General features: G+C 38.1%; 3 protein-coding genes across 9 annotated transcripts in view; 1 reads left to right on the forward strand and 2 right to left on the reverse strand.

The window, feature by feature from the left end:
• The window catches only part of apbb2b (amyloid beta (A4) precursor protein-binding, family B, member 2b), a 78,842-nt gene extending 77,989 nt beyond the window's left edge, over window positions 1-853 (reverse strand). For 2 of the 5 annotated variants that reach the window (XM_042484923.1, XM_042484919.1), the window contains exon 1: window positions 680-752. The gene's annotated coding sequence lies outside the window, so the exon portion shown is untranslated. The other 3 variants (XM_042484920.1, XM_042484924.1, XM_042484922.1) reach the window with 3 other exon arrangements.
• Window positions 854-2,937: 2,084 nt separating this feature from the next.
• On the forward strand, window positions 2,938-21,869 carry haspin (histone H3 associated protein kinase). Its single transcript, XM_042484288.1, has 15 exons — window positions 2,938-3,400; window positions 6,235-6,378; window positions 6,645-6,794; window positions 7,823-9,737; window positions 11,962-12,109; window positions 12,247-12,398; window positions 12,538-12,726; window positions 14,158-14,243; window positions 14,425-14,487; window positions 15,665-15,756; window positions 15,941-16,020; window positions 16,635-16,723; window positions 19,604-19,746; window positions 19,851-19,953; window positions 21,275-21,869. Exons 1-15 carry the CDS (start codon window positions 3,240-3,242, stop codon window positions 21,474-21,476), a joined length of 3,717 nt encoding a protein of 1,238 aa, XP_042340222.1. The 5' UTR covers window positions 2,938-3,239; the 3' UTR covers window positions 21,477-21,869.
• A 1,914-nt stretch (window positions 21,870-23,783) lies between these two features.
• Window positions 23,784-26,390, reverse strand: part of fam184b (family with sequence similarity 184 member B) — a 37,604-nt gene continuing 34,997 nt past the window's right edge. For all 3 annotated transcript variants that reach the window (XM_042485976.1, XM_042485977.1, XM_042485975.1), the window contains one exon: window positions 23,784-24,562. In XM_042485976.1, the coding sequence (XP_042341910.1) occupies window positions 24,490-24,562 (73 nt within the window). In that variant the 3' untranslated portion in view covers window positions 23,784-24,489. The remainder of the gene's footprint in view (window positions 24,563-26,390) is intronic.

Raw genomic sequence — 26,390 nt, forward strand, 5'->3', positions numbered from 1 at the left:
GATGGAGTAGAGGGTTTATCTTTTTCGACAATAAGACATTTTGATATGAATTAGCATCTTAAAGCATATCAATATAGGAAGAAGCAAACTTATTAGTTACTGTATATGAACGAGTTTAAGGGCGCGAGAGGTAATTAAACGTTTTTCTTTTTGTCTGGTGGTTGGTTAACTTCTGATGAATGGCAGACTAGTGGTCAGCTTACCAAACACTTACCTGCTGATAGGCCCTCTGCATAAAGAAAACACAGGCTTTAAGAGCCCTAAGGTTTCACAAATGTCACTTTACAGCTCTGTTGTCTCCATATTGAAGCCCACCCCCCTATTAAACCCCCAAACACAGCAGCAGAGTTGTAGTTAGCTAACCTTGTAGTAGCGGTGCTCCACGGCTGCTGCTGCTCGCGACAACGTTCCAGTAACGGCTGCTCTCGTAAACCACCGTTGTATTCCCTGACAGTAACGTTCCGTGAGAAACCCATTCAACCGTCACCACAACCGCAACAACATCCCCGACAATTAAGTCAAAAGAAACACACGCCTGGTCCCCGTAAATGCTCTCTCATCTGCCGCCGCAGCCTCCCGGTGCCTCCTTTCCCCCACCTTCCCGACTTGTTTGCAACACAGCGGCCCCTCACATGCCAATAAGCACTGCGTCGCCTGAAGAATATGGAAAGTTACTCACGTTCCCACTTTAAATTCACCGCTGAGGGAAATATAACGGCCTCAACTCCCCGTATTCAAGCGAAAATTCTCAGCATACCACATCACTCACCTCTTCTCCTCTGTGTTCACGTCCTCCTCGCTGCGCTCCTGTCTTTTTTCTCCTCCCCTCCGTTTTCTCTCGGCTTGTTCCTTTTCTCCTCCCTCCCAGATGCCACTGTTCTCCGACAGGGGGAACCGGGGGACGCTGCTCCGGAAGCAAACGCTCCTCTGTGATTTTTTTTTTTTAACCCCTTTTAGTGTCGACTGCCTAATGTTGCTACTTCATTCATTAGTGTTGTCTCAAATAACTGCTTTAATATAGACATTCAAATAAAAGGTCACGTAAGGACATTTGTAAACTGAAGTACTTTCTATGCCTTAGGAAGTTTTCCCTTGGAAAATTAACTAATCTTAAAAATAGTCTAGATAATGATGATGACAAAGGTGGATTATGACACATTGAGCACCTGGGCCCAGACGCATAAAAGCCCCCCCCCGCCCCCTTTAGGTAGGTTCAACATTTTTGTTTCTCATAACAGAATTGAAGGGCAAAAATTGAATGCATTTAAGGGGATAGGGGATGTATAGAGTTATAATGAGTTAGGAACTTATAAGAGGAGTTATGTATAAAGTTATGTATACACATAACCCATAAAATGAGTTATGTATAAAGGGAATAATGTTGCTGTAATTTAGATGGTGCTATTTTAACTAAATATGGTTTATGGTTCATTCAATAACTGCATTATTTCAAAAATCAGTGTTCAAAGTGTTTGGTTTGCAGATTCTTTTTTTTTCCAAACATTCACACTGTGCGCTTATACAAAAATCATACCATCACTAAGGCAGTGCCATTACCTAAAACCTAAAGTCCTGTGAACAAATCAGAAAATATTATCTGAAAGATATACTTAGCTAAAGGATATAATTATACTGAAAAAAATGATTGACTGTACATTTACAGTAATTACTGCCTATTAATTACATTACTTTCAGAGAAAATTATTGTGAAATGACACCTATATACAGTGATTTCACAGTGATATGCATTTATTAGATAAGCTTTTGAAATGTACCGACCAAAAAAAAAAAGAAAAAACACCTATAATAGTATTTATTCTGAAATGAGCAGATCCATTGTTTGGGGAAATTTCATTCAACAGGATATCCTTTGCAAGCTCAGGAAAAATGTTTTTTTTTTTCCTTTTTAAAGGAGGAAAACAATGTGTAGGGCCCAAATGAATTACTGTGTATCAGTGTCTCATTTGCACAGAGGAACCTGGAACCAACTAAAGCTTTCTAAATATACTTTTGGCTGAACTTAGTTGTATTCAAACCCCAATAGGCATTGTGGGCACTTTTGGTAAACACTCTTGTTGTCAACAAGGCATGAGTGTGCTGGTTTGTCAGCATATGGCATGTCGCTATGCTGTAGTACAGTCCAGTAAAAGGGTGACACCTGGTGGCTGTTCCTTTTTACTGGATAGTTTGTTATGCGTTTGTATGATGGCACTGTTTGTCAGGGGATGGCATTCACATTATTGCCCACATGGATGGAGTCAGTTTTTGTGTGTTTAGTCCCTGTCGTAGTACAATAAGCAAAACAATTACACAAATACAATTTAACCCTTTGAAACCTGGAGCGACCTCACTTTTCTTGTGCTCCTCTCAGACGCCAAATTGGTGCAGTTTCTTTGAATAACATGGGAAAAGACGTTTTAATAATTTCTCAAGAAGTGTTCCATAAATTACAATTACAATAATAATAATAATAAATATAATAGATTTAGTAATAATACTAAAATACTAATATAAAATACTAATTATTAAATGACTAAATAAAAACTATATTTATAATAAATAATATTTAGAAAATATATTTTAAATCATGTTACCGAATTTTTTAAAAGTTTTTTTTTTTTTAATTAATTAATTTATTTATTTATTTTGCACTTTTTACAAGTCTTGTTGTTGTTTTACTAATTTATGTGCAATTTTTTGCACTTTGCATTTTGGGGTCATTTCATCCAAAGGTACTGTGATATGATGAACATTAAAACTTCGTACACGTGCTGTAAACGTGCTTACAGAAAAAGGAAATGCCGTTTCTTTTTCTCACCTCCATCGCCGAGCTGTAAGCGTGGATGTATTATAAGTCCTCCCGCCCGCCAGGTGGCGCTGTGCTGACATCATCGCCGGTTATTGACCAATCACGGGAGCCCAGCAGTTTGAACAAGAAGCGGGTCGGATGCATTCGGAAAAACAATGAATGAGATACTAAAAAATATAATAGATATCGTTAATAATAATGGAAATGGATTTAAGTAGCTATTTATTTGCAGTTTCAACGAGTTTCGTCGTTCACTGTTGATAAGTTGTAACGCGTTGGTATAATTAGTACAGTTAGCAAAAGCTCATGCTAGCAGGCTAAACTCGGCAGACCGATGTTAACGTTGGTGTCGTCTGAATGAATACCGTTAAATGCTTTTGGACACTCTCTTTCACAACTTTGGCGTATTAGCACGGTTTATAGCTCAGACATGGCGCCAGTAAAACCCTTATTTCTGAAGACATACGGTGGGGGGAGGCGAAAGCTGTCTGCCTGGATCTCTCCTGAAAACCGTAAGCAGGCCTTCGACAGCACCCGCTCCACAGACGGTGACATCTCTGTGTTTGAACCCGCAAAACCTGCCAGAGTGAGGTATGTCAGAGCATCAGTGTGTGTTCATGTGGTGAGGCGAGGAGAGTCACATCCCTCTGCTGGTTTTCATCCTTTCAGTAGGTTGTGGTATTAATTTCCCCACTTTCTTTAGTCTAAGGGACTGTTCGTTACTTGTGAGAGAGGAGGGGGTGATGCAGAATTGGGGAGGCACTTCACATAATGTTTTAAGCGTTGGGTAGGGTCATTGGTTGTATTTATTTAAAATACTCTAAGGGAACCTGTAAATGGAAAGCAGTGAAAAGCATGTTTTCTTTAAAAATCACACAATTTTTCAAAACCATAAACAGTGAAATGTCATTATTTATAGTGATGAGAGGGTCATAGATTTTATGGGTCGATCGATGTTTGGTTTTTCTTTTTAGGGCTGATACCTATTATTAGCACTTAATGTGATAGATAACCACGATTTGGAACTTGGAACTATTATGCATTTACAATAAAATCGGAAATCTCTGTCAATATTTAGAATTTGGAATATAACAAACTCCAGCACAAAACTTTGTTTAAATGCCTTTGGCAAGTGTTTAAAAAGTGTTTAAAACTGAGACTTCAGCATCATATACAGAAGGTTCCCAGCAACCTTTTCAATGAAGTCAAGTGGAAATTTAAATTAAAGATAAATATATAAACATAGTTTCCTTAGGTTTTACAGAGTAAAAGTTCCTACCATGCTGAAACTTATTATTAATTAATTAATTTGAACAGCAATAATAAAAAAAAATGCGGATACACATAATCTGCAAAATGCCAAATGTCATCGCCGCTAATCTCCCAGTCACTTACAGAGGCTCAATGAATATTAGTTGGGAATGCACAATAATATCGGTGTGTAAAAGGTATCTGCAGACATTGGCTTTAAAATGAAATATCGGAATCAACCAACATACTAATTTCTGCCAATATCACAAACCAATATATGTGTGTGTGTGTGTGTATATGTATATACACACTCATGCACACACACATATATATATATATATATATGTAAATATACATTTACTATATTTATCATTGACAAAATGAATAGTACAAAATATCAACCTTAAATTTAAGTATTTTTCTTATTTTGCATAATGAATTAATACTATAAACACTGAAAAGCACTGTATTTTATTTCTCCATCCGCTGGTTGGTCATCATAAGAGTATGCATAATATGATGTTAATTAATGTTATTAAAAGACTTAATCATTACTAAAATTAGGTGGGGAAAAAAGAGGGTATTCATATTGACTTACGGGGACCATCTCCTTCATGCGATGCAACATGATGCTGTATTCAAGTCAGGGTCTACTGAAGGGGGGGCTATATTGATATGAGTATATATAGTGAGTTATGAGTTAGATAATGGAGAAATGCCTGTCTGCTGAGTCTCTCCTGAGTTAGTGAAACAATCATTGATCCCAATTCAAAATTTGGTTTGCTGTCATCGATACAGTAAGTGAGTAAGTACAGTATATAGTAGGTTCTATTATTATGTGAATATGAACAAACTACAGTAGAGTGCAAGATGTCTTACAGTCGTGGCTGCACCACAAAGCTTTCATTGTTTTTCAGTTCACTTGTAGGCCTGCTTTATGCTTTAGATCATCCAGTGTTAAAAATAAACACCAGAATTAATGTTAATGTTCAATAACTGATAACTGATTTCAATATCAATCAAAATAATTGTGATTATCATTTTTGCCATAATCAAGCAGCCTTGGTCCCTTATTTTACATTTTTAAAGAAGCTCCACACTTAGGAGAACTGTGCATGGCAAAGGCTGGCATAGAGTAGTAAGCATGTATCTTTAAGACTTAAGAGGACAGTATACATTCACTACATGAAAATGGAAGTAGTTATTGCATACTTACTACATACTATTACTATTTCCATGCAGGAATGTTTGAAAGTGCTCACTAGATAACATCACTTTAGTCAGAGAGGGCTGTGCAAGTTTTAGGCTAAATACTGTGATTTTAAATGGCTTTCTTCAAGCTAGAGCCTGACTGATATATCAGTGTGAGTTATATTATCAGCAGATTTTTTTGCTTATCACATTTATGTCAGAACATATATCAGTTTACATAGCGCTATTATATGTCAGCTGTTAAGCCACACAAAACTGCAGTACAGAAATGTCATTCTCATGACAAGTTTCACAGCAACAAATGTCCAGATCAGTCTTTTATGACCCAAATTTGAGGGATCCTTATCAAGCATATGTGTTTATGTTAAGTGATGATTTTTAAAAGAATATTGGACTAAAGTTTTAAACTGTCAAAAACTAATATATCTTATCTGTAACTGTCTCAACAATCTATTATTGGTCTGGCTTTTCTCAAAATATCCCCTGGCGGGTATATATTGCCACAGTGCTAAAAGTGTCAAGATATCTGAAATAGACTGAAGCAGGAGTATATACAACTCTGATTCCAAAAAACTTGTGATGCTGTGTAAACGGTAAATAAAAACAAAATGCAATGATTTGCAAATCCTTTTAGACCTATATTCATTTGATTACAGTACAAAGACAAGATATTTGATGTTCAAACTTTTTTATTTTGTATAAAAATGTATAATTTACATGAATTCTTAATTTGATGCCAGGGGCAACAAAATACTGAAAGAGCTGTGGAATGCTCAAAAAACACCTGTAACACCAGTTTTTACACAGTTTGTAGACACACAACAAATAATGCCCCCCTGTGGACGTTGCATATTTGATTTTGCAAAATAAGTTAAGCTGCTACATACCCAAGACAACAATTCAAAACCAATTTTATTGTTCATGTTCAATATCATAATGTTCATCCGGCTCTCCTGTTGCAGACAGAGGACTAGTGTTGCTAGTCGTAGAGCGAGGCGTCCTGCCAAGACGAAGGCCATGCTGTGTCTGTCTGAAAAGGTCTGTGATGAGGAGAACACCCTGTCTCCTCTCTGTCCTCAACCTGCACAGCAGACCAAGACAACCAGGTCTGTGAATAAACATGCAGCTGGTGACTTTGAGTGATGTCATAATTTCATTAATAAGTATGTTGTAATAATAAACTGCTAATAATTAACCAAATATTGATTCTCAACACTTATACTCAAAGGTTTTATAATATTTTCTCCATTGCAGTGTCCTTGAGTTTCTTCGTCTCATTTAATTTCTAATGTTCTTTCTTCCTGACCTACTTGGTAATGCTTCATCTCCTCTCTTACTCATCAGTTGTTTTTAATCTTTTCTTTATTATTAGAGCGAGGAAGACGAGTGTTGCCTGTGACAGAGCAGTCCGTCCTGCCAAGAGGAAAGCCATGTTAAGTGTGACGGACACCAGCAGTGATGAGGAGAACATCAGGCCCTCTCCTCCCTGTCCTCAGCCTGCTCAGCAGAGCAAGACATCCAGGTCTGTGCACAAACAAAGCGAGAGCAGAACACATTATGAAAACACAGAGGATTGGCACCATGAAGGTTTTTTTCTATTTTTTTTCAGTGTTCCTGTGTGTGTCTTAGTGTCTCAACACAAGGAAAAAAGAAGCACACTCCCAAACACAATGTACGACAAAACTGATCGCCAGCACACAATAATGCCCTTTTTAGTTGCTTCTCATTCTGGGCCTGTGACAGCCACATGAAACATGAACGCGTTTCTATGAACAGTCACAACACTGATGAAGACTGTTGATTGAAGCGTATTCGTCCTGTGGCTTTCACAGGCCTAGAATTAAAAGCATCTAAAAATGACATTATTGTGTACTGACTGTCAGTTTTGTCGTACTCTACAGAAATTTTGATGTTATTATCAATAACAGGACTTATGCATTCAAGCAGATCCAGCTGTTTTCATCATTAGCTACAATACCCACTATTCATTGTGAATACTACACTTTGAAGTCTCAGATCCAGGACTGTTTTTTTTTTTTTATTTAAAAAAACATCAGAAATTTGTCTGTAACAATGAAACTGCTTGAAATATTGTAAGGCCACCATAAGGCAACATTCGGACCATCTTAAGTTTTACATGGGGAAAAAAACAGCCCTGTCATTCATTTAAGCAAGTCTTAGCCCAGTGGGAGTGCTGATGCAGAGGACAGCTGCAACCGACAGAAGAAAAGCTTTGCAACAAACAAACAAACAAAAATTATAACTTGGCTCAAATTTTGCCACAATGCAGCATTATCGGCTAAGATGCTGCATTGGCAAGTTCAGTACATGCACGATTCTGGTGGATTACTTTGTAATGGGAATGGTATTTTGACTGTTAACCTTGCAGTCACTGTGACAAAAGAAAAAAGTGTTTTAAAATTATGTCTTTTTGCAGTGTTTTTAAGCTTTTACATGCATGTTGGGTTATTTCAGTCTGAGCGCCTGCTAATTGTACTCAGTAATATCTGTAATCATAAGTTTTCTGGCTCCTCTTGTTCTTCTTTTCAGTGGTAATCTTCCTTCTGCCGGTCGCTTTGTAACCCGCCGCAGACGTGCCACCGCCACCAAACCCAAACTCCCTAAAGCAACGCCCAGTATACTCAACTCATCAGATGACTTTACTCCCGGAGCGTTCGGCTCCAGCAGGATTCTTCGGCCTTGTAGGAGGAGGAGGAGAGCCCCCCCAGTATTTATTGTGTCGAGTGCGGAGAACTCAGTGAATGCCACAGGGGCTACCAGCTTTGCCACCAACCTCCTCCGAGAAATCTCCCTCAACGAGTCGACAGATCACAGCCTCGCACTCTGCACCAGGAAACCCATCTTCTGCTCCACACCCTCAGCAGCCTCCTTCAGCAAACGGCCGTGCCTTACAAACCTGTCTGTCACTGATCGATCTTCCTCCCCAAGTCATATTGATGTTTTGAGCACATTTCAAGAAGACGGAGATTCAAGGGGGCGGCCGATCTCCCCATCATGTCCTGCACCAACCATCGGGCTTCACTCTGAGGAGAAGCCACAGTCGAGCCTTGACGGGCAGGAACCAGATCTGCATCATCACAAAGAACCGTGTGGTGATTTGTTTACAGAGCCCAAGAGCACCAACAAGAGCTGCAGTGAGGAAGACAAACAAATCAAGACTGAACTAAGTCTGAATGTGCTCTCGACAGATGACAGTGAAAGCAGCAGTCGTTTTGTGTCAGCAGCAGGAGGGCTCGAGTGGCTGATAGAGGCTCTGAAGGAGAAATGTTTAACCGATCAATGCACCGTGCAGCTGGAAAGATTAAACAACCTCACCGTGTCTCAGCTGTGCGGTCAGACAACCTACTCATCCTGTTTGGGACATTCAAGCTCAGACCACAGCTGGCACATAAATGAACATATAGACAGCTGTCCAACTAATGACCTTTCACAGTCACAACCATCAGTCCATCTTCATTCATCTGTGACGAACTTAACAAGCAGCGATTCTGTACAGTCAGGAAAAAGTTTCGAGCCTTCTGAGCTTGCAGCCACAGTGACTTCAGCTGAACACTCATCCACACAGGAGCAGTCAGCAGTACTTTATGTTGACTCTACCCACCACACAGACAGCAGCGTTGATTGTATCATGGGTACACAATCACTGTCCGACAGCTCTGTGCAAACACTGTTCACTGGGGACAGAAGTCTTACTAAAAAATGCACAGTTCAGCTCAAAAAAATGTCTTTGTCACAACTGAAATCAGGTGCAAGCAAGACTGAAATTGACCTCACACATAACACAGAGGACACAGAAGATCTCCCATGTGCAGAAGAAACCTCTGAGGGGATGATGGCATCTTTTAGCAGCAGTTCTGTAGCTCAGACACAGTCTAATGAACCAGAAAGAGAAGAAAAGGCAGCGGCGCTCACAACAATGCTGAAGGAGAAATGTCTCACTGGCAAAGTCGACATTGAGATAAAGAGACTAACTTTATCACAACTGAAAGAAATTCTGCAGCTTGAGGACACAACACTTAAATCACCCACAGATGCATCTGACTCTGCCAGTGAGGCCCAGACAAAGAGTGACCACCAGTCAGAGAGTGACACTAATCACCGTAATGAAGAAACTTCTGCCAACAAGAGGAAAAAGAGAGGCTCATCTAGCTCTGAAGACAAGGTCGCTTCAGACAAAGACGGAAAGAACGTTAGCAGCAGCATCCCCCACAAAAGAAAAAAGATGTCTTTGGCTCCCAAAGAAAAGAAAAGGAGGAGCACGTCCACGGACAGGCCTGGGACGTCCAGGAAGGCGTGCGTGAGCGGGATGAGCGTGAGTCGCTGGAAGAACAAAGGCAGCGCCAGCAAGCACACGTTCAGAGGCAGGACTGCACAGACGGGAGGGAACAAGACCGTGGACTGCAGTATCAGTGAGCTGATCTCCACACAACACAAACAGCCACGGGTGAGAACAAACTGCACATGAAATATTGGGCCTCGTGCAGCAACATTCTCCTAAATTTCTCTTTTATTTTCTCTTAATGTTCTGGTAAGAGAGAATAAGAGTCAACTCCAGATGCATCAAATGCTCGTAACCACCCAAATGTGCTCTTACCAGGTGTGCTCAATGACGAATCCCACTTGATCATGAGTCACCTGTTAGCACAGGTAACACGTCATAAACACTATATAAGGGCAGGTTTAGTGCAAACATGTTGTAGGCATTCAAATTTCTGCAGTAGTAAGACTGACATTTTCTCTTGTTATATACATTTAAAGTAAATGTGATTTCAGGCAAATGGATTGAAGTATTAAAAGTAAAAGTATGCATGCAAAAAGGTTTAAATAAACTGAATAAATCAAAATAATTTAAATAATTAGAAAAAAACAGCAGCAAGTCGTCATACGTACAGTTTACATGAGAAGCTGGAACCATGGAATGTTTTTTGCATGAAAAATGACTTACATTATGAAATAAACAATTAATTTTTCTAATAAATTAATATTTTTGATTTATCTAAAGATTGTGAAGTAGTAATAATAGTAGTGGAGTTAAAACTAATAATTCCTTTTGAAGTGTAATGGAGTAGAAGCAGAAAGAGGCATGAGATTAAAATACTCAAGTAATGGAAAAGCAACCTCAAATATGTACGTGAGTACAGTATATGTACAGTAAATGCACACTAACTAAAATTACAGTCATTAGGATCAATGCAATTAGTATAGTAGTATACCTTTAGCCCTGAAATTAAATAATCAAGTCATTATAATTACTCTCAAACATAATCTAAATTTGGTTAAATGATATTCATGCATTAAAATGTTCCTCCAATAAAAAACTTATTTTTCCTTTTGTGGACTGTGAAAGCTTATCTCTTATTTTGGTACGAGTGCTTTAGATCACTCGTAAAAATAAAAGAAAAGAGCATGAGGCCCATTGTCTTTATCAATTGAATGTCTACCGACGGATACATTAACTGACAGTCTTGATTGTTAGCCTTTGTCAGACAAAATAAGTACCTTTCAACCAAATGATTAGTCAGTGAAGGAAAATTAAACTGAAAAAGTGTTTGTTAGCCGTTTTAACCAGATTCTGTGCACCTGCAGTAATTAATGTGGTTGTGGAGTTTATCAGCAGGGTCTTGAATAATAATGTTTTCAAGCAGTGATATTTTAATATATTCCTGTTAAAGAGGACATTTAGCATCACTTTCACTTTCTCTTTGTGGCTTTCTGCTGGTTTTTATGATACAAGAACAATGAAACATCACCTGATTTGGCAAATAATTATTATTAGCTAAGGCTCTTTTTTTTAACATGTATTTATTCAGGCAGAGTTTCACTGAGAGGAGGCCTCACTTTTGCAGGAATGATCACAGCACAATATTAGCATCTATCCACAAAAAATATGATTTCAAGCAAAAGGTTCATTATACATGTAGACTGCATTTTAGGGATGCATGATAATATCAACACGTCATCGGTAACGGCCAATATTGGCTTTAAAATGAAATACTGGAATCAGCAAACATGATGATTCTTGCCAATATGGCACTATATATATATATGTGTGTGTGTGTGTGTGTGTGTATATGTATATGTATATATATATATATGGATAATATAATGTAATTTCACTATAGAAGAGACTTAATGATCACTAGAATTAGGTGGGGGGAAAAAGAGTGGATATATCGTGGAGTGTATATGTACTGTATGTGTGTATATATATGCAAAAATCCAAAATTGTCCATCCCTTCTGCATTTAATGTGATGCAACATGATGCTGTATTCAAGCCAGGTTCTACTGAATGTTTCTTTTACCTGAATGACAAAAAAGAAAACAAAGTCCCGTTTTTTTCTCAGTGCTATCTACACATGAGACTAGTTTCAGTTTTGTTTGCCTAAAATCTGAGATGTTAGTGTCTGCTTCAGTAATGTGCAGAAATAACAGTGAATGGAATTTTGTTAGTGACATTCAAAGATCATTTTAGATACAGCCGCAGCAACAAGGACAGATAAGAATTTTTTGAGTTTTTGTTCATAGAACAACCTCAACCATGACATTTTTATATTGTTTTACTTGGTGGAAAATAGGGGTTTTTTTGTCTCTTCTACCACAATCTGCCCAGTTCTGATTAAATGTCAATTGTTTGGAAGAATTTTAAATGACAGCATCCTGTGTGTAGGAGCTGTTGGGATCTACCATGAATTTCTCCACCCCGCTGAAAGCGAGTCGCCTCAACCTGTCGTCCCTGTTGGCTGACTTCACTCCTAACAGCACACACACCTGGAGCCGACTCAAAGCTGCGCTCTCTGTTCATCGCAAGGGCATGGGTAATACACACACACTGCACTAGTTTGGGATTTTTCCCCCAATTGTTTGGGAAATCATCTTATTTCAAGCTGCCACTTCACCTACCAGTGTCCTCCCTAACTGTGCTTGTCTCTTCTCCCTCGTTCCCTCTCATTAGTGCTACTCACTCCGCGTAGTTTAGGTGTGTCGATGTCAGGCTCACCCCAAAGAGCAGAGTTGGCAGATATCAGCCAGGACCTGTTTGCCACACCCTTTCGGACACCACTCTCCAGGCATATGCGGTCCCAGCTGCCGAGCTGCTGCTCTCCGGTACAGTTCACACATGCAGTCATGAATGAGTCAGGATGTTTTTGTTTGTACAAATCACTCTCTACGTGCACGACTATGAATGGGTTGTAACACTTAATGGGAACACGTGTCACCTCCTCCATGCTGTCTTTTGTCACAGAGTGTGTGTGAGGATGCAGATCTGTCGGATGCAGAGAAGGTGTACGCTGAGTGTGGCCAGCAGCGCCCCCTGCCATGGGAGGAGTGTATACTCCCGCAGCGTATGAAACAGTGTGTGAAGATCGGGGAGGGGACGTTCGGCGAGGTCTTCTCCACCACCAACGCTTCAGGAGACACCGTTGCACTCAAAGTATGTGTGTTTGTGTATATGTGCATTGGTTAGATCTAGATTAGTGTTACAGTGTGATATAAAACCACATTGCATCATGAAGGAATATTTCTTCCACAAAATGGCCATTTGTAACTCAGTTAATTATGCTGTTTATCTTGAATGTTTGGAAAAATTTGGAAAAAAAACTTTTTTTTGCATGCCGTCCCCAGAAATGATTTATTCACTGGTGGATTTGAGAGCCTTTATAACAACAGCAAAACTACATCAAAACATACGTTAACAAACTCTCACATGACTGATGCATTATAATCCAAGTGGCTAAAAAACGTTTGTATTCTTTGCTTTGAGGTGAGCATTTTCACAGTGTTCCCTCGGTCATGCAATCCTGGAAAAGTCATGGAATTTGTAAAAATCCTTGACAGTTTGAAGCCCAAATGTCACTCTCTTGAAAGCCACCAGACTCCATTGACAAAAACTCATTTTTAGCGGTGGGACGATATGCTTATCTCCCGATTAAATTCTATCATGATACTTAGGTGCCAGTTTGATATGTATTGAAAATTTTAAGGTTTGCAATTTAATATTAATATAATAATTGATATTATTTTTTTGTGATTTTTTTCCCCCTCTTTTAACACTAGACCATGTGAAAAAAGTTAAGTCATACAATTATGGAGTGTGTATATCATAAGACATATTTCCTCAGGTATCATCACAAATCATAAGTACGGTATTTCGGTCACACGATAACAATCAGCGGATCAGCATTTAAATATGAGGTTGATAGCTGTTTCCAGTTTAGTTATGTTTATAAACTATATATATTTAAATACTATATATTATATTTAAAAAATATTTTATGTTTAATCTCAGTCACTCTTTATGGATGGCAGTCAATATTAATACCATTTTACACTTTACATGGGATCAAAAACTGATATTTAACACGTGAATTAATAAAAAGTTTCTCCCCATTAACCGAACATTGACTTTTGCCGCCATGTTTATGCATTTATGACGTCAAGTTGGCAACTTTTGTTATAAAATAGCGTTATCAGTGTAAGTATACTCACCTGGCATGCTTTATAGATTAAATTTGCTTGCCTGCTACAGTTAATAGATTCATATATTAAAATATGCAACTACCAAAAGTAAATGATAGCTCTTAGGAACAAAATAACAAAATATATAGTTTTTTTTACTGTCAGTTGTTGATACTGTTTCCATGCTTTCCGCCATTTCTGCTGCCCTGAAACGTCACACAAATATCACAACTCGGCAACTCAGGTATCATCGAAATCCTTATTTCACACTCATGATTCTGACTTTAGAGGCCTGTTCATGTGCTCATGACTCATAAATACTGTAAACACGATATTTCCAAGGAGCACGTTAAAGGCAGCATATGTGTGTGTATTCAGCAGTAAAATGTAGCTCTTGTCTTGACAGATCATACCAGTAGAGGGCAGTGAGAAGGTGAATGGAGAGGAGCAGAAGACCTTTGGAGAGATTCTCCATGAGATCATTATCTCAAAGTAAGTAGCACATGAAGTACAAACTACCTCTGCACACTGAACTACTGCATTTGCTGGGATGCTACAATATAGGAGCTTAGCCATAGGGTCTGAATGTTTCAGTTAAATGGAACATAATAATGAGCCTTGGAAACCCCACGAGAGTAGTTGAGCTAAACAACGCTGTGTGTTTTTCTTCCAGGGAGCTGAGCAGCCTGAAAGAGAAGCAGCAGAACAAAACACACGGATTTATTGGACTCAACGAGTAAGAGACTCTCCCTGGTCTTTGTCTTTTTGTCTATTAGGGAGATGGTAGAACTGAGTGTTTTTGTGTCTTAGTGAGTAATATGAACAATTTTTGGAACTGGTCCAGTATTGAGTGAGGGTGCTGCAGCCGGCATCTGTGAAAAAGACTGCAGTGATACTGCTCGGCATTTATGCAGCAGCAGCCTACATCCACTAAAGGAGCTTGTGTATGCCTTTTAGAGATAGACCTTTCTGTAAAAGAGTGAGATCCTTTATGTTTGTTTAAAAAAAACAAAGTTTATTAAACAGACTTCAAAGCATATCATACATAATACAAATAATAATTGCAACATAGAGGTCTGACATGTTTTGAAATAGAATTTTTTCAACTCGTAAACACACACCGAGTAACACTTTGCTCACCCTTCACTCCAGGGTCACCCTCCCAACCTCCCACCCACCCACATGTCCTATAATCACAAAAACGCTGATGAGAGAAAGATGAGGAAATAGATAATTAAAAAGAAACAAAGCTAAACAAAAACAGGCAAATATGGAGATAAAGAGAGGTAGTGATCAGGTTAAATATCCATCAAGGTTAGAGAGTTAGTATAGGAGAGATATATATCATTTTTGTTTTACCAGAAACAAACCTAAGCTATTGCCAATAACAGACTCCATTATGAAGAGTAATTCTAGCATGTATGAGCCATCTTATTTTCACATCTAACTGGGTGAATGAAAGCTTTATTTGAACCAAACCAGAGTTGGTGATTATTAGGACAGCGGAGAGACGAACCAAGACAAGTTTTATGAGTTTTATTTAGTTTCTGTCGACTTTGAATAAAGTATGCTTTACGATGATAAAATGATTATTTATTTAAATGGAGTCTGGTGAGTTTGGTTATAGTGATTTCAGGGCTGTTTCCTAATTAAACAAAAAGGTCTATCTCTGTAGGGATCTTTCCTGTAATGTTGTCAGATAATAAGAATCACAATCTGAGTCTGTCATTCGCAAAAAGCACTTTTAGTGGACATAAATTGTCAGTGCACAGATGTCCTAAATGATCATATTCCAGCGGTTTTGCTGCTGCTGGACCAATTTCAGAAATTGTTCTTCCCACATTAGAAAATAGCGTTCAAGTTGAAAAACACTCAAGTTCTCCTTTAATGTGAGCGGACTTGTTTCCTCACAGTCTCCACTGCGTTAGAGGCTGCTACCCTGCCGATTTCCTGAATGCCTGGGACACATTTGACCAGCAGAAAGGCTCCGAGAACGACAGACCAGGTCAGAGAGAAAAGCTTATTCATTTTTGTCATACCCTCTTTAAAGCCGACTTAAAGGGTTTTTTCTTCATTTCATCTTTTATTTTAACAGATGATCTGCCCTCAACAGGGGACACAAATCTATGTTTATAGAACCAGGCTGTGTGTTTGTCTATTACAACTTCAGTTTTTCTCTTTTGGCTTAGATTTCTTTGAAAAGGATCAGTTATTCATAATCCTGGAGTTTGAGTTTGGAGGCATCGACCTGGAGAACAGCAATGGAACGGTAGGAACACCACATCAGTGTGATGGCTGCTTAATGCCTCCTCTGTGCCGTACAGTGTTTAACAGTGATGCTGAGCTTTCATCAGTCATGTCAGTGGCTGTTCGGCGCATCTCTCTCTCTTACAAAGTAGAAGCTAGCAGACTGAGACAGAGTTTCACACACCTTGGGTTATTTTTTAAAATTCAAATGCAGTTTTCCTTAAAATGACCTGAAATTCATTTTTATTACATCGCAGTCGAGTGTGTCTGCTCCCCAATTGAAATTCTTTCCAGATTCATGTCTGTAGCCAGAGTACTTTAGATGTACTTTAGATTTAGCACCTTACACTTGCACACCAGCTGTAAAAATGTTCTCAAACATTAATGAAGAGACTGCATGCACAGAAATAGTAGTCCCTTGAATTGAGTCATTCTGACTTAACCTCAGCCAGACCTTAAATATGTATGCTGGAGATGATTCTGAAAGATTAAAGAAACTGAACATCTTAAAAAAACTGCTCAGCTTCTGCAAATTCATCTCATTAAATGGCAACACTGTATTTTTTCTGAACATTAGCCTATACATTGTTTTATTGCGGTGTGTCATTAATCAAAGACTTTTTTTGTGTCATCAAGCTGACGTCTTTGGTGGTGGCGAAGAGCATCCTCCATCAGGTCACTGCTGCCTTGGCTGTTGCTGAGCAGGAGCTCCACTTTGAACACAGGTAGAGTACATGCACCCACACACATACAAATTATAGTACCTGTGACTGTCTGTGTGCAGCCGGCCGTGTGAACACCGAGCAGGATGAGACACCATGTATATAAAGTCTATAAAATGTCCATCAGCATTCCCGGAGGACCAGAGTGATATATGCTAATGACTCATTCCAGTCTTTCCCCCAAGATCAGTCGTGATACATAACTCAAGGCCTGTTGGCTCGCACTAAGGTGCCCACCGACCATTTTCTAATTGTCACTGAAAATAAATTTAATCACAATGACATTTTTTTTGCAGATGGCTAAAAATGGCTGAAAACGACTTGTCGAAAACCGCCAAATTTTAACATGTCAAAAGAATGGCTGAAAAGGACATATTTTCGCTTGACAGACACGTTATAGTATAAAAAGTGGAAAAGAAGGCCAAAAACGTCATAATATAATATGTCCAAAAATGGCTGAAAACGACATAGTGTAGTATGTCGAAAAACATCAAGTTTTGCATGTTGAAAGAAATGTCTGAAAATGAAATATTGTAGCTTGTAGAGACAAATCCTAGTATACAATGTTGAAAAAATTGTATAGAGTACTAGCCAATCACAGCCTGCAGTGTGATCCATAATAGCACCTCATTAAAATGCCTGTAAAGAGCTGAATAGCTGCAGTGCAGCTATTCTCACCTGGGTGCACGCTCTTTCATTTTTTTGTAGTTTAAATATAAATAAGGTGCAACAGTGCAGCATTAAAAAGAATGAAGTAAATTCCTCACAATTTAGTAGGATTTCTAATTTGTAAGAAACACAGGTAATATGTTTTATATTTCCTGTGAATATAATCCAATTATCTTAATTTCTGCATATGTATTAGCCTGTATATACTCTGTGTTAACAATTTATGTTAGTGCATCTTGTCTGGTGTATTCTGGGCCATTTTAAATGCATTTACCATAAATATCAGAATACGTATGCACTCCAACTTTAATCACAGATGGTTTGACAGCGAAGATGTGAGTGATGACTGCATTCAGAAACACTTGAACTATAATGATTATGGGACTTTTTTTCGACCTTAAATGTAAAGTTTTTTTTAATATGTATGTGGTTCTTTATTATTTATTAAACAAATGAATGTAATCAAAAAAAAAGTCTGTCAGGCAGGGCGTGTAGTTCAACAGGTGGAGCAGGGCGGCCAGTACAAATAATAGGGAAGTCACTGCTTATTTTGCCCTAACAAAAGTCCAAAATTCATGCAGTCAATTTAATATTTTAACCCTTTGAACCCTGAGCAAATTGGAGCTATTTGTTTCAGAAATATGGAGAAGAAGGCAATAAGCAACTTGGCAAGAAATGTTCCACAGATTGGAAACAAATGTCTAAGGGGACAAAAAAATGACTTGATAATTGTCTTAAAAAAGGAGAGAAAATAATTAGAAAAGTATCAAATAAATGTGGAAAAAAATGAAGAAAAATGTATTTATAATTATATTATAAATATATTATTTTATTTAAAATTAGGTTATAGAAAAATATCTTTATTTTCATTATTTATATTTATTATTTTATTTTAGCATTTTTTAAATCAAGAATGTTTTTATATAATTTTAAATATAACAAGTTTACACACTGTATACGACAGGTCTGAAACTATACAGAGCATGTACCAGACAGAGCACAGCATGAAAATAAATTACAAATCTCCCCATTCCACTAAACCTCAAAGTACATTCCCCTATCTCTGAAATAAAACCTAAAAAATTGCTATATGAGCTGAAGGCCAGGTTTGACATTTTGCAAGGGAGAAAGAGAGACGCTTTTGCAAAATAATGGGATAAATAAACAGTGTAAACTGACTGAGAGTAACAAGAGAAACAGTAAACACTAAATCATCACTTTGACTGATAGCTCTGGAAGCATTTCAGAAAGGGGCTGCATACTTTTTGGAATTTCTTATGAGTCACAAGTTAAATAGTGTATCTTTTCAAGATTAAGACAGGACATAATGTCCCTCAACCACTGGGCCTGGGTGGGCAGGACAGCACCCCTCCATCTGATTAGAACTGCGCATCTAGCCAGCAGAGAGATGAAAGACAATGTGCAGCATCGGAGTGTATATTTTAGCATTTTTTCATGCCATTTCCTGTTTTGTTCTCTTACTTCATTGTTATTTTCAGGTACTTTTCTTGAAAATTTTGTAGTAATTGCTAAGTTTTGGGCCATGTCCTATTAAGTTGCTCATTTCCTTCTCTCCATGGTTTTGACAGAAATCAAACCAACTTGCTCAGGTTTCAAAGGGTTAAAAGACTTTAAAAAAAAAAAAAAAAAAAAACAGCAAATAATGTCAACTAAGAAGCTGGATATAGATAATGTTTTGCTTTAAGAGTGACCAAAACATTATTATTGTGTTTGTTGAATATTTTTCTGTCGATCGACTAATTGATTCACAGCTAATGGTTTCAGCTGTGCCTCCATAAAGGCAAAACTCTCATAATAATTGCCTCTGGATTTCTGTTTTTTAAGGATCCATAGAGCTGATGAACATTTATGAGAACATGTCACCACAACTTTTTATGTGTACTTATCTAAAATAATACAAACAGCTTCAATAATACTCAATACTAGTATTTAGTAACAAATGTAGCTGTCAGTACACTACCAGATAAGATGTGGAAAAATGTCCAATGACCAGCACAACAAATCCTTTAAAACTTAAGTTCAGCTGTACACATAAAGTTTAATGCCCCATCAGCTTTAACTTCACATCCGCTGGGAAATGTGGTATCCAGTGTCAGACTTTGTGAGCAGACTCGTGACAGCGTTGGGTGTGTATGGATGATTTGTTGGTGTGCAGTAACAGCCACTTTACCCTCCTGTGCTGTCTTCCTGCAGGGACCTTCACTGGGGCAACGTGCTGGTCAAAACAACCAAGAAAAAGAAGGGGCACTTCCTCCTGAATGGAACGGCCCACTCTCTGGAAACTAAAGGGGTGCTGGTCAGCATCATTGACTACTCTCTGTCCAGACTAGAAATCGGTCAGATTTTTTAAACTTCCCTCCTGACGAATATTGTGCAGAAAATATTTAGCCCTGTTGAAATCACACAGAGTAATAAGAAGCATATGTTCTGTTCTCTGCAGATGATCTGACGGTGTCCTGCGATATCTCGACGGACGAGGAGCTGTTCATGGGCCAGGGAGATTACCAGTTCGACATCTACAGACTAATGAGACAGGAGAATGGGTCAGTGCTTTATGTGTCCGTTACAAATTCAGAAACAGTCAGTGTGCGAGAGAACTGGTGTTTCTTTGCTTTAAAGGAGTCATGTGGAGTTGTTTAAAAATGCACATGTAAAAAGCAACAACTTTATATTACACATATAATAAAGAGAGACTGAATATGGGAGGAACCAGAGCCAACACTGGATTTCTTATAGATTTGACTTTGGCTGGAATCTGTATGTCCTCTAATAATACAAGCTAGCTGATTATTTTTGAAAAATTCCGATTATAGGTTTTTCTTATTATATACATTTTGAGGGGAGCTATCGTGCTTTTCCTTATTTTCTGTCATAAATAAAATGTTACAATGTGGGATGTTCATATTAAATGTGGCCAAAGTTTCAAATAATGAGGTAAACATGCGTTTAAATAATCCCTGTGAGCAAAAACCTCTAGTTTAAAACCATTCTGAGCACTGTGTTTTCAAGGGTTTTTTATTTTCTGTTTTGTTTTAACATCAGCTTATGACAGATTTCTTTATACTATGTTCATCTGCTCCTGACACGCCACTGCAGGTGTTTACATACACTGCTACATGTAGCAATATGTTAATATCAGGGAAATGTGTGGACTCTTGGTTGCTAATTTGGTCAATTTCCCCTTTGATTTTGGATCAGATTTGTACTGCAACATGTTAGGTTGTGAAGATTTTGGTTTGGAGGTTTTTAGTGGGGATTTTTCACCATAGAAAGTGCCGCTATTCTCCGCTATAGTCATTCCCAAGGCTGCAGTGACAGTTCAGGCATTTAGAATTAAGAGGTTTTGGCAGCCATTTCTGCTGTAAGTTGGGAGACCTTCTGCAGCTTAAATGAAAATGCAACATATTTTAATTTTATGTTATTTATTAATTTTTTGGTTGTTTGTTTTGTTTTTATTTTCAATTTTCATTCATCTTCTAGCTGGGCTGTGTTTAGCGTCTTGTATATGTAGGCCTTTGGGTTTGTATTGTGTGTATTGCAGTATTTTATATGTTTTTTTATATACTGGTATATTTTTTTCTATATTCAAAACCTAATAAAAATATTCTGTTATAACAAACAAATAAGATATAATGTAACAATTAAAATAATCCTTGTAGATGGATCTAAGCTAAGCTAAATGCCTCCTGTCTGTAGCATCATATTTATTGGACAGGTTTGAGAGCTGAATTTATCTTCTGATCAAACTCTTAAATTGCTTAAATTGTCTTTTTGTGGATGATTTTGCCTCATTTACATTATGTTAAATATAATAATAATTATAATATATAAAATATTTATGCTATGCTGCTCTTTCTGTTGCAGAAACAACTGGAGTAACTACCACCCCCACACCAATGTGCTGTGGCTGCACTACCTGTGCTCCAAGCTGCTTTCTATGAAGTACCGGGGCACAGGAGGGAGGGGTGCCAAGGGCATGCGAGAGGAGCTCACTCGTTTCTATGACAACGTCCTCCAGTACAGCTCTGCCACTGAGGCGCTGCAGAACTGCCCCATGTTTCAGTAGGATGAGAACACATGGAGTGTGAGGGCGCTCACACAGACTGTCCTTTACTGTGAGGAAGGTATCTGATTCTTCCTCAGTCAGCAGTGTGCCTGTCCTCCGTGATGACCTCTGACATGTAAAGACACTTATTGATCCTCTCGTAACACATCAGCAGAGACGAAGGTCCTCTCTGTGTTTACACAATTGTCATCAGACAAAAGTTATCAAAATGCCCACTGAAAACGATGCATTCATGTCATGTCGTGTTATTTTAAGCTTATGTTCTTGAATTGGCTGAATGTTTTTATGACTGATCAGGTCCGCTTGTCTTTTGCATGCATCCTAAATGCATAAATACTGTATATATACAGAAAAAAATACTGTTGATCAATAAATTTTTAGCTGAATTTTAACACCTGACAGTGGTATTGTGGTCAGATTTTTTGCAATTAAGATAAGTGTTGAAGTGATTTGTTGATTTATAAATAAGTCTGTTTTGATAGTAGACTTCTTCACTTATCAACCAAAAATGCTCTCAGTTTCCAGCTTTTCACATGTAAGGAGTTGCTACTTTCCTCTGGTTGAAACAGTCTCTTAGTAAAATAAATGTCTCTGGATATTATGTGCCAGCCCCCCCCCCCCCCTTTTTTCTTTCTTTCTCCCTCCCCTGTTTTGTCTCCAGGTGCAAACAGCCTGATTGGTTTCCACCTGTGCAGTCCAGTCATGCTGCTCATTGGTTCCCTCAGACGTGAAGTCGGCCAATCGGAGCTCGCCTGAAGAGTTCACTCTCTCTTTGTTGCCTGCTCTCTGCCTGCCTGAGCTGCTGCTGCTCTGTATCCACCAAACATGGTAAGAATATTAGAATGAGGGATGTGCACGTGTAGAAAAAAGTGCTCCAATTCTTCAAACAACAACAACATTTTTAGTGTAGAGCGTCAGATTGGATTTACAAACCTGAGTTAACTTTTGTGGAGAAACACTGGGCTTATTGGTTGGTGCCACCTCTGTGTTTGTTTTGATGAAGTTCTTTTTTTAGATAAGAGCAACTTCGGTCTTGTGTTTGTTGTTGTTTTCAGAGGCAGGGATTAGTCAGGTTTTGTTGGTTTTGTTTTATTGATTTCCATTTGTTTGGCACGACTACCTTTTCCTGTCCTCCCACACACTTTGAGAACCCTACGTTATGTTTGCTGAGGTGAGAATCAATCACTTTTATTCTCACAACATCAAATAAAGGTTGTGAATATGTTCCTTATTTTGCAAACAACTAAATGAAAATGTGGAGCATTTCAGTTTCACTGCTTGGGATTAATGACGTTTTTTCTATTAAGCACCATGACAGGGCTGGACACAGTAAATTATATAGATATTATAATATGAGGCTTGATATTTCCTGAAATTTTGGCTAAGTGTTGTATTTTTCTGATTTAAAGGCTGCATTACAATAAATTGTCTTTTTCTGAATTTATCAGATTAGCTGTTCCAGTTTAGTCATTTGATCCATGTTTATCAAGATTCTTTTCAAAATATTTTGTGAAAGCACCAATGATCAACCCTATAATTTCATAATATAGATATCAAGGTATTTGTTCACAAATATGATGTTTGATTTTCTCTATATCATCCATCCCTACAATAGTGTTGCCCATACATATACACTTCCAGGGCAGCCCGCCCAGTTAAATTGAGACCCGCCCAGGAAGATAAAATCTGAATTCTACTGACTATGGTGGGCCGCCATAGTCTCAGTGGAGCTGGACTGTTAATTAAGAGCCCTATTAAAACACTGTTGAGTTATTTGTAGCGCAGTAGCGGCAGCAACATGCAGCAGGACGTCAGGCACATTAAAAGTGAAACTGAACAATGACCCTAAAAACAAAAAATCATGACACGTACTATTTTATAATTCAATAAAATCTGCAATTTGTCTGCAGATACTAGCTTAGTGTTGATTGCTGTTGGTGTGCACTGGATGTTGGCGAATAACAAAGATGACCATTGTCAATATATCATTTGTGAATTTTTAAAACTCATATCTGGTTAGCATCAGCATCTGTCAGGCTACAATGATTATTTAGGATTTTTACATGATTTTTGCATCAATGCGATTAAGGATTTGTGAGGTATATTATTTGATAAATGCTCCTAAAAATACATTCCCACCTGGTTATTTTATCAATAAACTTTCCTAATCAGTTTTCAATAAAGTTTCCTATAGATTGTAAAACAGGAAGTCCATCTTGAGCAGGGCTAATTTCATACCTATGATTTATAATTTGCATGTATCCCTGGTCTTTTCTTTGTTTCACCAGTCTACAAAGAAAGAGGCACTTACAAAAACAAAATATTTTATTCAATTTGTTCATTAAGATTATCATACATTTTTGCATTGAAACAAGCTTCATTTTGGTATGGTGAGTCGTGTGTGTCCGTTTTGACGAGGATCTTGATTGAATACGTCGAATGCTTCCATACTCAAAAGAGACACTTGGTTGTTGACTTCAAGAAATGTACGTTTGCCTTGAATTTGTGGGATGAGATCTGAGCAACGGTTGCATTATTTATTTAGTTTTTCTTTTAAAAAAAGGAAGACTGCTTTGAAAAAAAGAGAGATGGAGACATTAGAAACGATACAAACAAGATCCGGCAGGCCTATGTTCAGAGAAGAGGTCAGGCATGTGTTTGAGAAGCACTTTTTGGTTGAGCTTTGAGGCAATGTTTGAGATGGCCTTGCTGGTGATGAGCCCATATGTCTGTCGATGTGGTTTCGTCTGGTGTGTGTGTGTGTGTGTGTGTGTGTGTGTTGTGTGTGTGTGTGTTTTTGTTTGTGTTTGTGTTTGTGTGTGTGTGTGTGTGTGTGTGTGTGTGTGTGTGTGTGTGTGTAGGAAGCAAACGGATATGTATAAGAAGCAATGAACTGTATATGAGGAAATGTTCTTGCAGCTGCTGTGTGTGTGTGTGTGTGTGTTGTGTGTGTGTGTGTGTGTGTGTGTGTGTGTGTGTGTGTGTGTGTGTGTTGATGTGGGTTTTTTTGTGCTCAGAAGGAGAAGTATTTGGTGAACCACTCCTGTTTTAGCCCCTCTGTCCCCCTCTGCTCCAGATACGGGCCCCTACAAAACACACAAGAAACACACACACACGCGCGCATCGTTAATTTATCTTTAAGGTACAGTTCAGAGCATTGTGCTTCTCCTGAAACTAGAGAAAAACTGAGCAGGAAACAATTGCTCCTGTGAGGTAAAAGCTGCGCACTAGTAAGTCAGATGCATTTATTTCAATTGACTTTATTTTCAGGATAACACCCCACAGTCACAGTCAAGTGTTCCAAATAAGGCCAGTAAACTCGAGAGACCAATCAATGGAAAGGTTAAACCTATTATGACATCAGCATCAATGCCAGTACTCTCAAAGTGATACCGATACCAACTGAATACTTGATTTTTACCCTACATTTTTTGATACCCAGCATGCAAATGGAAGCAATCAACTGTGTAAAATGCCATCAGACTCCACAGACGTGTAGAGTCTGGTGCTATTTAAGTGTAGAGTCGAAACATTTTGGTGGCATCCTGGCAAGCTGAAGTGCCAACTCTCAAATTCCCAACAACACAGACTGTATGGGATGTGGCTGCTAAGGTAGTTGGTCAATCCGTGTTTGGCTGTGAGAAAAATAAAGCCTATAAGTCTTTTTTTCCTTGGATTTGGGTACGAAGGGATCAAATTCAGGCATCCTTTGACTGAAGAAGTTACACTACTACTTAGTTCGAGGTTAATTCTTGGTTAAATATATATATATATATGTATGTGAGTGTGTACAAACCCATATATGAATGTTGTCAACACAAGACAACTACGCTTCACAATGCCAAGCGTCCCAAAAAGATTTCTATGGATTCTCTTTGGATTTTTTTTCCCTTTTATGTTTTATTTTTTCACTTTATTTATTTTATCACACACACTTGAAAGATATTTAGAATTTTATAGGCCTTGCATAGTTTTTTCAATTTGACTTTATATTATTATTATATTATTATACCTAATAGGCCAACATAATATTGAATTAAAGTGTGAGGATATAATGCATTTTGCAGAGTTGGGAGACTCAAGTCGTGTAAGTAGCAAATTTGAGGACTTGCAACTTGCTTGTTTAAGATTGAAAAGAGACTTAACTTGACTTTGAATTGGTATTCGTGACTTGAGACTTGACTTAGACATGAGACAGGCATTTGTTTCAAATTGAATTAGTATTTTTCTAAATATTAAACAGTTACATTTTGTCTTTGAAACATGATTGGGTGATTTCTTGTGCATTGCATGCAAACCTGACAATCTACTGGGACGCTGCGGACCAGCAGAGGCCAATGCATGAGACGGCTTTCATGGAGGAGGCTAGTCCAAAAAATAGGCTATTAATATTTGAATGTTAGGGTTAGCCTATGTTGCCGATGACTGTAATAAAAAGTGAAAATTCTTATAAAAGGTCTGCAGTTCAAAAAATCAATGACACAAACTGCTACAACGTCAAATGTCATCTGTCAGTGCAAACCCCACAAAGGAATGTACAGGAATGTGTCTTTTTTTAGCAAACTTATTAGCTTTTCAGCTAATTTATTAGCTCGGCTGGTCAACTGCTAGCTAACATTAGCTGGCTGCAGCTGTTTTCGTTCATGCTGAAAACAAAACTCAACTTTTCATCTGTTTGATTTAAATGTAGCAACTGGGGTAGATCATCAGAATTTCATGACTTCACTTGTGACTCGGTTGACTTATAACAGGGACTCGGCTTGACTTTCTTGACTCTAAGCAAAGTAACTTGAGACTTGCTTATGACTTACAAAATGTGTGTCTTTTTGTGTTTTTAATTTCTAATTTGAATGCAAGATATTTTTATTGTGACTTTTGTGTTGTATTTTCAAGGTTTACACTTGTTGATTCCTT

Source organism: Plectropomus leopardus, chromosome 4 (genome assembly GCF_008729295.1).
Source record: "Plectropomus leopardus isolate mb chromosome 4, YSFRI_Pleo_2.0, whole genome shotgun sequence".
NCBI classification, from domain to species: Eukaryota; Metazoa; Chordata; class Actinopteri; order Perciformes; family Serranidae; genus Plectropomus; species Plectropomus leopardus.